At 38.9% G+C, this 12,872-nt stretch overlaps 1 protein-coding gene across 1 annotated transcript in view; it reads left to right on the top strand.

Moving 5' to 3' along the window:
* Positions 1 to 7,515, top strand: part of nsmfb (NMDA receptor synaptonuclear signaling and neuronal migration factor b) — a 134,143-nt gene extending 126,628 nt beyond the window's left edge. The window contains exons 16-17 of the mRNA XM_042488989.1: positions 5,741 to 5,816; positions 7,418 to 7,515. Coding sequence (XP_042344923.1) covers positions 5,741 to 5,816; positions 7,418 to 7,515 — 174 coding nt within the window. The remainder of the gene's footprint in view (positions 1 to 5,740; positions 5,817 to 7,417) is intronic.
* The last annotated feature ends 5,357 nt before the right edge of the window (positions 7,516 to 12,872 follow it).

Here is a 12,872-nt window from a genome sequence, read left to right as displayed (position 1 = left end):
TCACACTTTGGCTACATACAGCATATGTACATAAACATACCCACATACTAAAATATTCATACTCTCTCATGCAGCCACATGTAGAACCACTGTGCCACTGTGTATAATGATTGCTTACTGCTGACATGGTCATTTCTCTGCACTTAAAACATAAAACATAAAAAAAGTAATGTCAAATTTCTTATGCCTGCTTCACTTAAACATCTGAATTTAAAATGAATAACAGTCCTGAGATAACAAACATAGGTGCAGGGAAAAGACTGTTTGATACTTAATATATTCTTGTGTACCTCTTGACCTCAGAAATGAAGTTTTAAATTCAGTATGAAGCTGTGAGAGCAGTCAACACTAGCAGAGAAAAACCAAGAAACAGCCTTATGACAATGCAAGGGACATACAAAATATTAGTAATAAATAGGGCTGTCAAACATTTGACTTATCACATTTTTTAGTCATGTTTTAAGTTCCATTATTTTACAACTTAAAACAATTTTGAAGTCAACTTTGAAAAGGTAAAGTAAGTAAAGTAATACTTACCAGATCATCTTGGTTAGGAATCAGACAGCAGCACAACTGCATGGGATGAGCATAAAGTGGGTCTATCTGTAAAGGGGAGACTCGTGGGTTCCCACAGAACCCATTTTCACTCAGATAGCTTGAGATCAGAGGTCAAGGCACCCCTGTGAAATGGCCATGCTATTTTTTCATTGCCACAATTTAGCCCAACTATGGAACATTATTCAGCCCTCTTATTAAGAAGCTAGCATGACATGGCTGGTAACATTTGATTCATCAGGTCTTCTAGTTTCATATGACAAAACTCAGCACGGAAGAGTCTCTTAAAGACAGGAATGTCAGCCTGTCATTAACACAATTTAAAAAAACAAAACAAAACATGTTATGTTCAGACCTTAAGTGAAGCACAATAACCACATTAATGCTGACAGCCCTAGGAATTAAGTATTACGTACATTAACATTCATAATATAATGTTGCATGATATAATGTTATATATTAAACATGACATTTATTTTAGAACGGATGCAGTATTGTGTTTGTATTGACAGCAAAATGCTAAAACAAAAGTTTAACACGGCAAAGAAGAGCAGATCTGAAAACGAGGAGGCCTCATACTGAAATATGGCTACATATATTTAGCAAACAAAGTGAATGAGACACAAATTTGTATCTCTTTCATAAGCCTGGTTCCCCCTGCAGCTGAGATATATAAAGGCCACTGTTTGAGAACTGATGGGTTTGAATGATGCTTGTAGCACATTTCCAGCAGCTATTGTTCGCTTTGTGCCTTGGGCACTTAGCTCAAAGGTATAAATTGACATTTGGCATCTTCTCCACACTATTTTAGCATAAGTCACATGGTGGATGAACAGGGGAAGGCTTACTCACTGCATTTCCCTCTGCTGCTGCCTGTTTGCACTCCTGTAAACTCAGCTGGAGAGCCACTATTAATAGACTGACTGAGCTACCTTCAGATTATGCGACCCAGCAACACTCCACACCTCTATCAGCCATCATATCCTGCAAATATTTTAGAGATGAAATGGTTGTTATAATAATAATAATCATACATGTTATGTATACAGCGCTTTTAAAGGAACTCAAAGACACTGTACAAAAGTAAACATAATTACATAACACACAAATTCACAGAAAATAAATCGACGACATAGAAAAAAAAGTACAATGAAAAATCACACATTAAAAGCCATGGTTACAATAAACTACAACAAAATTCTCGACAGTTGGTATCACTGTTTCAAATTGTAATAATCATTAAACGCATGTTTGATTAACCCATCTTGGAAGACTCAGGGTAAATTCTGTCCAGCAAATACCAAAGATAGCAACAGTCTCCCACATGCAGGCGCACAGGTACAGCAACCAACATGGGTTTTGTTTTGTGTCAGTGAAAACTAACAGCACTCTGGAGAATTGTCAGCCTTATTGTTTTTGGTGTGAGCATGCTGCAGGCACACGCAGTGATGCTGCTGGTCCTCTGTCCTCATCTACAGTGACACAGACACTCAAGCAGCCATTTCAAAGGCAGGCCACTTATTCAACAACATAATATGAAACTATGAAAAGATATGCGTGTGTATCTGAACATTTTCAGTACAATCTAGCAATACCACAGTAATGCTCAAAACCATAATAATGTTTGGTCACTATAATCATGGTATGAAATATTCATACCTTTTCATCTCTAAATATACAAATATAGGCTACACATTCTTGTGCACACAAAAGACTTTTTTCAAGGGCCACTCTAAAATGTGTACTTTTACCTTTATAACATTTTATTACAATTTCACATACAGCACTACAGAAATTTTTGGACACAGATATCCCAAAGACTCAGTCAGAATCTGATGTGACATATTATGCCTCCTGCAGTGTGACACTTCTCCTTCACATAGAGTTGATCAGGTTGTTGATTGTTGGTCCACTCCTTTTTATTGGCTGTGTGAAGCTGATGGATGTTGGCAGGAAGTGGAACACACTGTCGCACACACTGATCCAAAGCATCCCAAACATGCTCAGTGGGTGACATGTCTCGTGAGTGTGCAGGCTGCGTGAGAACTGGGATGTTTTCCGCTTCCAGGGATTGTGTTGAGATTATTGCAACACGGAGCCTTGTATTATCATGCTGCAATATGAGGTCATTGCAGCAGATGACTCTCACAGTATCTCTGTGCGCTCAAACTGCTGTAAAATGCAACTGTTTGTTCTCCGTAGCTTATACCAATCCATACCAAAATTTAGAAAATGTAAGTCTTTTGTATGCTTAAAGAAAGTCTGTGAACTTTAAACCTGTGAAAAATGGGAGCAGAAACTAGTGTGGGGTTTAAAAAAAAAAATCAGTTTACATAAGAATTTTTTCTTTTTTTGAATGAAACAAATTCAGCTATAGGTTATGGTTGTCTGTGTCATGTTTGTTACTTTCTGGGAAGAAGTCACATCACCTTTACATAAGCTGAGTGACCTGCATTTTTTTCACTCATTTACTCACTAACTTTGTCATATTTTCAATTTCAAGATTTTGTCCTTACGGTGTTAAAGCTTTTAAAAACAAATTCCAGGTGGATCTGGTGAAATTGCAAGGAGGATTTTATCAATATATAAAACATGTCATTTTCTGTTGCCCATAGGTGGCACTGTGACTGCAACTAAATATTGACATCTAGATGTCTTTAGGCTGGAATTCTTATCAAATCTAATGCTGTGTCTTTAACTGTCAAAGGTCTTGATCCTACCCAGCATTCAAGTTTTAAAGGTTCATGCTACATTTATGTTGTTGTTGTTGTTGTTGTTGTTGTTGTTGTTGTTGTTGTTGAGAAATCTTATATTCTCAGTCAAGTAAGAAATACAAAAAGCATCAAAAACAGTTCCTCTTTGAACGGACAGCTGCAATGCATGGCATGAAATCTGCAAATGCCATCTGGCTGTTAGGCTCCATGTGTCATGGCACACCTGTTGGCACAGGACCAGACTGTATGGAGTGAGAGGAGGGACAGGGATGAGCAGGTGAAACAATTGAGGAAGAGGCAGGAAACATGTGGAGGCTGGATGTAAAACTCTTTGTTAAGAAGACAGAAGAAATATTAATGAAAAATTATTGAGTTCACAGTGGAGGTGGTTGTTTGGGATCACAGATATACAGTAGGCTGTGTCCCATTTATGGGGCAGTCATCTATCAAATCCACATGTCTTGTGTTTTTTGTTCATATTTATTTATCTACTTGTATATTTGACAAGGACAAATGTATAAAACATCGTTCATATTCAAAATACAAAATAGATGCAATGCCTACAGGTTTCTAGCCATAACTATTTTGCAACTGCTGTCCTTGGTTAAGTTTCTGGAAATTAAAACAGGAATTACTGTTTTACTGTTGTCCAGGACGGACAGATGTGCAATAGATGTCATAAATAACAAATGAGATACAATTGTGGCAAAAAGGAAAGAGAAAGAGAGAGGGGGGAGGGGGAGAGAGGCACAGCCATAGTGGAAATAGACACATCATATTACAATAACGATATGTGTGAAATTATCAAATGCACTCTATGATGATATTGTGGGTGTTGATAAGAGTCTCATGCATATATTGATACGGAGGTGTCCAAAGGCATGATCACGGTAACGGCGCAACCAGGACCAAGACCACGATCAGGGCAAGCGGGGGGTACAGTATCAGTGCAGCCACAGCACGAGCACAACCAAAGACAGGGTCACAGCACCAGCACAGATATCACCACCATCAGGCACAGCCAGGGTTACAGCCAGGATCCGGGAAAGCTAGGAAACAAGGGAGCAGGAATGCTCTGGAGAGGCGACGGAGTTAGCGTAGTGCAGTTTAACAGACCCAAGGTGGTGAGCAGTTAAAAGGATATGCTCTCAATGAGGATCCTAGAGTCACTGATCAGCAATTACGACTTAAATATGAATGCCAGAGAGCAGTAATAGAAAAGAAAGAAAGAGAGAGGAAGCAGAGCCAGAGTGGCAGGTCTGAACTGACTCAAAACCACCCCCACCGGATTGGGCCAAAAGCTCTGCCACCTCCCCCTCCTCCCCATCACACGTACAGGGATTTCAACTGAGCACAAGAAACTTGTGCTCCAGGAATATACACACTAATGAAACTAGGGTCACTAATCAGCTATTATGGCTTATATATAAAGGTCGGAGAGCAGTGTTAGTCTCACTGCTCTCTGACCCCTATAGAAAGTCCCCCGGCAGGTTAAACCTATGTCAGTCTAACTATGGGCTGGTCCGGGCAACCTGAGCCAGCCCTAATTATAAACTTTATCAAAGAGGAAGGTCTTAAGTCTACCCTTAAAAGTGGAAACGGTGTCTGCCTCCCTAAACGAAACTGGAAGATGGTTCCATAAGAGAGGAGCGTGGTAGCTGAAGCCTCTGGTTTCTATCCTGCATTTGGAAACTTTGGGAACCACAAGTAAAACTGAATTTTCAGAGCGCAGTGATCTTGAGGGTTGGTAAGGAACTATGAGCTGTGACAGATAGGATGGAGCCTGATCATTTAGAGCTTTGTAAATGTTGATTTAGGAAGATTCTCAGAGCAACTCTGAGTAGGAGGAGACATAAATGTTTATCTTAATGAGGAGGTGCGGTTGATCCCATTGCAAGGTGTGATGCATTCTTTTAACAGATATGATTGGCTGTCACAGACACACCCTTTTGTGAGCCTACAAGGTGTGGACACCCAGTGGAAAACAAGTTAACTGCATCACAGTATGAGAAACTGTGGAAGTGCTGTGTTTGTTCGTGTGATCACTCTGTTGAGAGAGATCCAAACAAAAAACAATGTTTTTGCATTTTTCCACTTTCCAAATATCTTTACATTACTTTATTTCTGGTATCAGCTTATCAGAGGCAGGTGCAGTGAGTTCAAGTGTTTCCTCCATGTATGTGACCCAGCTTTGCTATAGATCCACTCTGACTGCTGTGTCTGTATGAACAGAAAGTGTTACCATAAGAGTTTTTCACTTATACTCTATTGCAGCTATTGTAATAAAAGTGGTACAGTGGTTTGACATACACTCAGCTGCAGCACAGCATGAACAGAAGCTGTGTGGCACAGACCCTCCTCCTACTCTCTGTGTACAGTCATATCTCTGTCTGTTTGTTCTCATAACAGAATACTTGATGGCATTTGGAATGAAGTATTCCCTCTCTTTCTCTATCCTTCTTTCCCTGCAGCTGATTCAGATTCTGAAGAGGCTGATGAGACACTCCTTGGTTGAATTCAAGTCCCCACTTGAGCTGTCTGCAGAGGGTGAGAGTACTACACCACACACACATACACACAAGATTTCCCGATGGCTTTACACTGATATGTTCATTTTACCTGTGCCACAAAAGAGTAGCATGCACAATAAAATGCACTTGCATAAATAAGAAATAAATACATACAGTATTTGTATTGATTTAGAACTCATCAGCCTCATGTGTTCACTGGCTGAATGTTAATAGTGGACATTAATCAATGGCAGTAAGCCACTCAGCTATGAAGAAATCATATTAAACAGTGTGAGCACATACACAGGTACATACATTAACTTTCAATGCATCCCTCAGCTGTCATTAGGTATTATTATTATTATTATTAGTATTATTATTATTATTATTATTATTATTATTATTATTATTATTATTATTAATTAGGTGACATGGATCAGGGATAGCCACGTGCAAATCAACCCAGCTTCAGGGAAACTGTGAAAAAGCTCAAAGGACAATATTTCAAATTTGGATTTAGACTCATGTTTGATGCTTTTTTATTATGAATGTAAGACCCCAAATTACATATTAAGAACGTTCTTAGTGATTTGGGTTCCCAGAGGCCCCACTTTTGAATTTCTACAACTTCTGCGTACTTTCACAGACAATCGACAATCAGTCAACAATAAAATGTTGCACTGTTCATCTTGATCTAATAATGTCTAATGTCTCAATCAAATTATGAGAAGGCAGGGGAATCACCTACATCAGTAAGATACATCCTCTAGAAACAAGGAATTTCTGTACAACTTTAATGGCAATCCATCAAAAATTTGAAATGTTTCAGTTTGGACCAGCATTGCCATCCATACAGTCATGCTGCTAGCATGATGAAAAAAACAACAACAAATAAACAGCAACGACCAAAACAATCATAGATTTTAAAAACACACTGAAAGGATTAAGTTTTCCTGGAGAGTTGCAATTTCTAAAGAAAAGTCCTCATTAGGTTTAAAAAACATCTTGCTGTCACTTATTGTGCCAGTGCTTCTTGCAGAACACATCATGCTGGACCAGCGGATGATCTCCTGAAATCAGCAAGCATGTCATTATGTTGAAAATACCAGTGCAATGACTGATGTAGCCATGACAGAAAATCATCAACAGCTCAGTGACCCAGATCCTGCTGCTGCCACAATTACTGTACCGTCTGCAAAACTGATGACATGTGAATTTCCCTCAGTAATCTGATGGTCATTCAGCACGTTTACATTGATCCCATTTGATTGAAAACAAATCTAAATCTGACAGCACCAAAAGCAGACTTGGTGTTCCCTGTGATTCTTACCTACCTGAGGCATGTTTCATGTGTTGAACTGAATGAAAATCAGCTGCTGTTTGGAAAGCAGAGAAATACACTGAAACCTCTGAACACAGTTGTCTTGTAGGAAAAATAATCAGCAAAACACATGATTTGAGATAATGACCCACAACATGCAAACGCACTGATATGATCAGTAACAAAGAACTGGTGCTCAGAGGTGAGTCCAGAATCTTGAAATAAACCAAGTGGTGCTGGGTGAGCTCAGGTTTTCCCGGTAGTACACAGTGGTGTAATCTGGATTTTGTTTTCTTTGTCTTGTCTTCTGGCTGCAGGCAAAGAGATGATCGAGATGTACTTTGACTTCCGCCTGTTCCGCCTTTGGAAAAGCCGCCAGCACTCGAAGCTGCTGGATTACAAGGATCTCTTGTGACTTGACTCTGTCAACATTTTCTGTTGGCTTATCAACTGCTTATCTCATGTCTGAGCCTTTTGTAATGTGACAAGGCATTTGGTTGAGGGGCCCCTAGAGGCTAAACGGGCTCTGTGGCAGAGCTGGAGAAGCAGCGCAGTTGGGTCTTTTCCCCCCTTAAGCAACACAGAGGCAACCAGCCATGTACTTTTTCTCCTTTTTCAATTTCACTCTCTTGAAGAAAAGAAAAAGAGAAGGACAAGAAAAAGAAGGAGAAGCGAGGGACTCATGATCCCAGCCTAAACGTTTCAGAAGACGTTAACTAGAGTTAGATTCAGAAATGTTGGATAAGAAAGTGACAGCTGGGAACAGAAAGAGAAATAACTTCTTCTTTCTATGATTTTTAGCCAGTATGTCTGCTCTTTTGGGGATAGAGGATGATAAGGATGGAAGTATTTTCTTTGTCAGTTGCGAAAATTATGAAATTAATAATTAAGGGGATCAGAGTTTATATTTAAATTAACACATGCTTCCTGGAGCCTTAGAGAATATATCTGCAGCATCTCTCCCCATGCTATTATGTGAAAATCTAGACTTTTAATTAGTCGTATTAAAACTTAGAGTGGTCTTTTTAACACTGAATTACAGCTTCATGTGTCAGTATTCCATAGAGACTGTTGTAATAACTCGGGTTAAATCCTTTGTTTGATACTAAGAATTTTACTCACTGTTGGCAACAAACTGTAGGTCAGAATGCAAAGCCTTCATACTCCACACAGTCATCCTCAGTGGACTGACTGTCAGGGATCTGACAACTTAATGTATGTGTGAAGAGCAGAGCTTTTCTACATTTTCATAGTCTTTCAAATCAACTGTAGCCAAACACACAGATGTTATCCGTGCATGCCTCTGCACATTACAGCATTAGATTTGACCCTGATCGGCCAACACCAGCAGTTCCTTCTTGAATTGTTGGTCTGCAGGCTCTGATCCTTCTGAGAATTTTTGTAATGCATTTGTGTCCACAGAACACGTGCAGTTAGTTTATCACTCTCTGAGGAGGTCACAGGTGGATGACAACAGACTCTTTACACCATCTTTACATGGAGAAAAAATACATACTGATAACATACATACTGTACATTCAGTTTATCTTAACACTTTATTTACCGATATTTTTTAAAGTAAAATGGATTTTCTTCATTAAGACTTAACTTGAGTCACACGAAGTAGCATCAGAGTGGAAGAGATGATACTTTCCTTTGAGTTATATTAGTTCACATTGGGGAACTAACACAGGAAAAAGAACAACTGAAATCTGTGCACCAGAAGCTGCGATATCCTGACTTTTCATCTCTTGGTTGAACCGCAAAAGCACTGGATCATTATCTACAATATCCATGCCTCTCAAACCCTGAACCACAAATTTTTGTTTTATAAAAAAAAAAAAAAAAAAACTTAAAAAAAATGAAGCTGAGAAACCCTGATGGCACCATCAGTGTATCGGTACACCATCAGTAGTAATCAGTATTTTCTCCAGATTTTAAGAGAACTCAGCTTTAAGTGTATAAACAAAAATGGCAGAGTACCCCTTTAAAACTTAGCCATGAAGGTGTCATTAAAAGCTTCACACACCGTCCTCCATTCTGTCACACTCAACAGCAACCACCGCGGCCAGTATTAGCCTGATGCTGCATTATTGGCCTAACTGGAATTTATTTAAAAGTTACTGTATTTTTCAAAGCAAGGGCTCATTGCATTGTACTGTATGGCTGAAAAGTGTTCATACTAACAGCTGCATTAAGTTACTTTAAACTAACAGAAAACATTTAACGGGGATTATGCTGTTTTAAAACGCATATCATATTTGGAATGGGATATATTCCCCTGCTGCATTTTTATGCAGCTTCCTCATTTAATAAAACTCATGTGTGTATGTTCCTAAACTAGAAATTAGAAACCAACAAAGTGAACACTTTGTGCTCCTTGTTTAATTTGGATTTAAAGTTGAGGAATAATTCAGGGGAGGAATGTTGTGTATAATAATACAATATGTGTCACATATGCTTTCTAACCTGATTTCCAGCTTTCCTGCACACTGTATGTGTGTGTGTCATGGCTGACTGAGCCTTTTCACTGCTTATGTGCTTACATCCTTGTGTTGTTGTTGCTTCCTGGTCCACGCAAGCCAGCTGAAACAAGTCTTCACTTCACTGTGAGTAACTGTTAGCCTTCAGGCTCAGGATGGGGGATTCAGATGCATCCATGAGGACAGAGGGGATCTAAGAGAGCTTTGGTTCAAAATGAAGCATTAAGGCATTTTAAATGTATCCTTATTGCCAGCGAGGATGTAAAACATGCTATTGAATATTACTGAAGTCAATAAGTATCTTAGGAACACAGTGTTATGTCTAACTGCTTTAACAGAGGGAACAGTGCTGAATGTGTGTCAAATGAAAGATTTAACTGATTTAACTTATCCAAAATGGCTAAATAGGTTTCTGGATAGTAGCAGAATGAAGGACAAGGCAACACTGTTACTGTCCATTGCATTATCTGCATCCTATTGTGGGGCGACTGTGGCTCGGCGGTAGAGCGGGTCGTCATCGGATGGTCAGCGGTTCAATCCCTGGCTCCTCCAGGCAACATATCGAAGTATCTGTGGGCAAGATACTGAACTCCAAATTGTTCCCAATGCTGTGTCATCGTACTGTGAGCGTGTGTGAATGATTATTGAGTAGCAGGTGGCACCTTGCACAGAAGCCTCGGCCACCAATGTGTGAATGTGTGTGTAAATGGGTGAATGTGATATGGAGTGTAAAAGTGCTTTGAGTGGTCAAAAAGACTAGAAAAGCGCTTTACAGGGACAGTCCATTTACCATTTATTATAAGAGTGGATTTTGTATAATTACTGTGAACAACTAAGACCATAGTGTAGAGTACAATATATAGTATATATGGTATATAGCAGTAGTAGTATACATATTCCAGACGAGGTTTGCTCAGACTAAATGTATTAACAATATATTAACAGATCCCAGTAACAACACAGGTTTTATGATGTCCTACAACTGGTTTTTGCTATGAAGTGAACCAACATTATTTCTAATTTCACATAGTATAAGGATAATCTCAATTCAAGCCCATTATCACAAATCGCAATTTGTGGGCTTTACAGCATACAACATCCCTCTGCCCTTAGACCCTCACAGCGAATAAGGAACCCCCCCAAAAAACACATGAACAGGTAAAAAAAAGATTGAAACCTCAGGAAGAGCAACTGAAGAGGGATCCCTCTTTCAGGGACAGACGTGCAATAGATGTTATGTGTACAGAAATAGATGTGTGTACAGAACAAAAAACATTACGGTAACATATGATAAAGTGATACATAGGCAAAAAGGATGCTTGCACTTCAACTGAAACAAATGGAGTATAACTCCTCAATATCCACTATATATGATCACACTGGATCTCTTAACAACAAATAAAACAAATAATAACAAATAAATCTGGCATTTCAAAAATTCCACTCAAATTTGTATAAATCAGAATGTAGTTATAATCCAAATTTGACAGATGACTTTCCCAATAATGCACCCCTCCCACAGCTGAAAGACGATGAAGAGGCCTATTTGGAAGCAGATGTACAGAAACTCCATCAACACTTGTAGTATGTAGAACAACGTTATTAAATTTATCAGAGTTCATATAATAAAGTTGTTCTACATACTTTAAGTATTGCTGGAGTTTCGACGCCTGTGTCACATAAGCGTATCATTTTTTGCAAGAAGTGTCCCCATTCTGATCTGTTGTCAGTGCTACTTGCTATAAATGCAAACTCTAAACTTTTTCCATGTTCAAGTGTTGTCTTGATTAATTCAGGGTATTCCCACTGCACTTTGCTGCTGTTTTTCTGAATAGCAGAAACACTTTTTTCATTGACTTGTTGTTTGCAGAGACAACCACTTACTGTTTTATTTTTTGTTTGTTTGTTTTTAATCATAGTTGAGTTTCCACTACTTTAAGTCAACACTTCAGTAATGTTTCACAGTAAAAGCCTCCCAGCAGCTCAGAGAGCATTATGCCCTGTAGGCTTTAAATTGTAACATCTGCAGGAAGTGCTGAGGTTAACTGATGGTAACTTACAGAAAAATAGATGCAAAAACACATTGTTTTTTCACTGATGGATGTAGTGCTATGAAAATAAAGATTATGTGAAATGTATCATGTGAACTAATTCAGGTAACAACATCCCTCCTCAGTGTCTTACCCAGCCTTTTCATCATTGCTGACTACACAGTCAGCTATTATTGGAGACTCTGTGTTATTTTGTATTAATTTTGTACAGTTACATATGACCAGTAGAGGGTGCCACTCTATAATGATCTTGCTGCTTGTTCACAGTATTTATACCAGCTTCAGAATAAATATAATGTCCCTTCATGTCATAATCATGGGGCATGTTACTTTTTCTTTTTGCTTTGTGCACTGGAGCCCAGAGGCTTACATTTCTCATATGTTCGATGTCATGGCCCCTGCTGTCTTATTTTCTAAATAAGCTCATGCTGGCCAGGACACACTGAATGCGTGAGCAGCGCGTGACTGCAACCTCGCCGAACTGGGTCTAGCACGCTTGTGGTGTCCACATTGGCAGCGTTGTTGCTGCAGCATAGTGCAGAGCAGCATGTTGCTGAAAATATTGTATTTCCACAATTAAAAGTACACATTTTATTCATCTATGAAGCTGTGCTGCCAACATAAACACGGTCCTGCAAATATTTCACAGTAAAAAGACCTGTGTCGACAACTGAAGGGATTCTGTTGACAGAAATGTTGTCAGAGAGCTTTTATCTTAACAGAAACAGGAAAGTTTGAGTAAAACAAATATATTCGTATTTCCTCATGTCTGTGAAGGATGAAGACATTGAAATTGTTGTAAAAGGTGGCATAGAGTCAATGTTATTATCAAAAGACCATTTTCAGTCTATTTTTTCTGAAAATGCGTACTTCACACAGAAAAAATCTGCGAGACTCTGTTTCTGTCGATGTGCCACAGCTTAGCCGTGCCAGAGCAGTGCTGCTCAAGCAGGTGTGTGTCTGCTCATACCTGTTAACATAGGCACCGAAATAAAGAATTAAAAAAAAAAAAACAAGTTCTGCGACACCCACACACTGCTCACCCAAGTGATGAAGCCCAGGCATAAGAATCTCACCTTCTCCCCAAGCCATTTTTCTCAAGCAATATGCTATGTATGAATATTTCTTTATGTGTATTTAAATGTGCGGAGAACACTGTTAAAAGTATTCTATTAGTAGGTAATACCTGGATGTTAATGACTGTAGATTTGCATTGCTGTGGATGATGGACAGAAAGA

The sequence above is a fragment of the Plectropomus leopardus genome, chromosome 6 (assembly GCF_008729295.1).
Source record: "Plectropomus leopardus isolate mb chromosome 6, YSFRI_Pleo_2.0, whole genome shotgun sequence".
NCBI classification, from domain to species: Eukaryota; Metazoa; Chordata; class Actinopteri; order Perciformes; family Serranidae; genus Plectropomus; species Plectropomus leopardus.
Note: the sequence above shows the minus strand (reverse complement) of the source record. Positions and strands in the feature narration are given on the sequence as shown.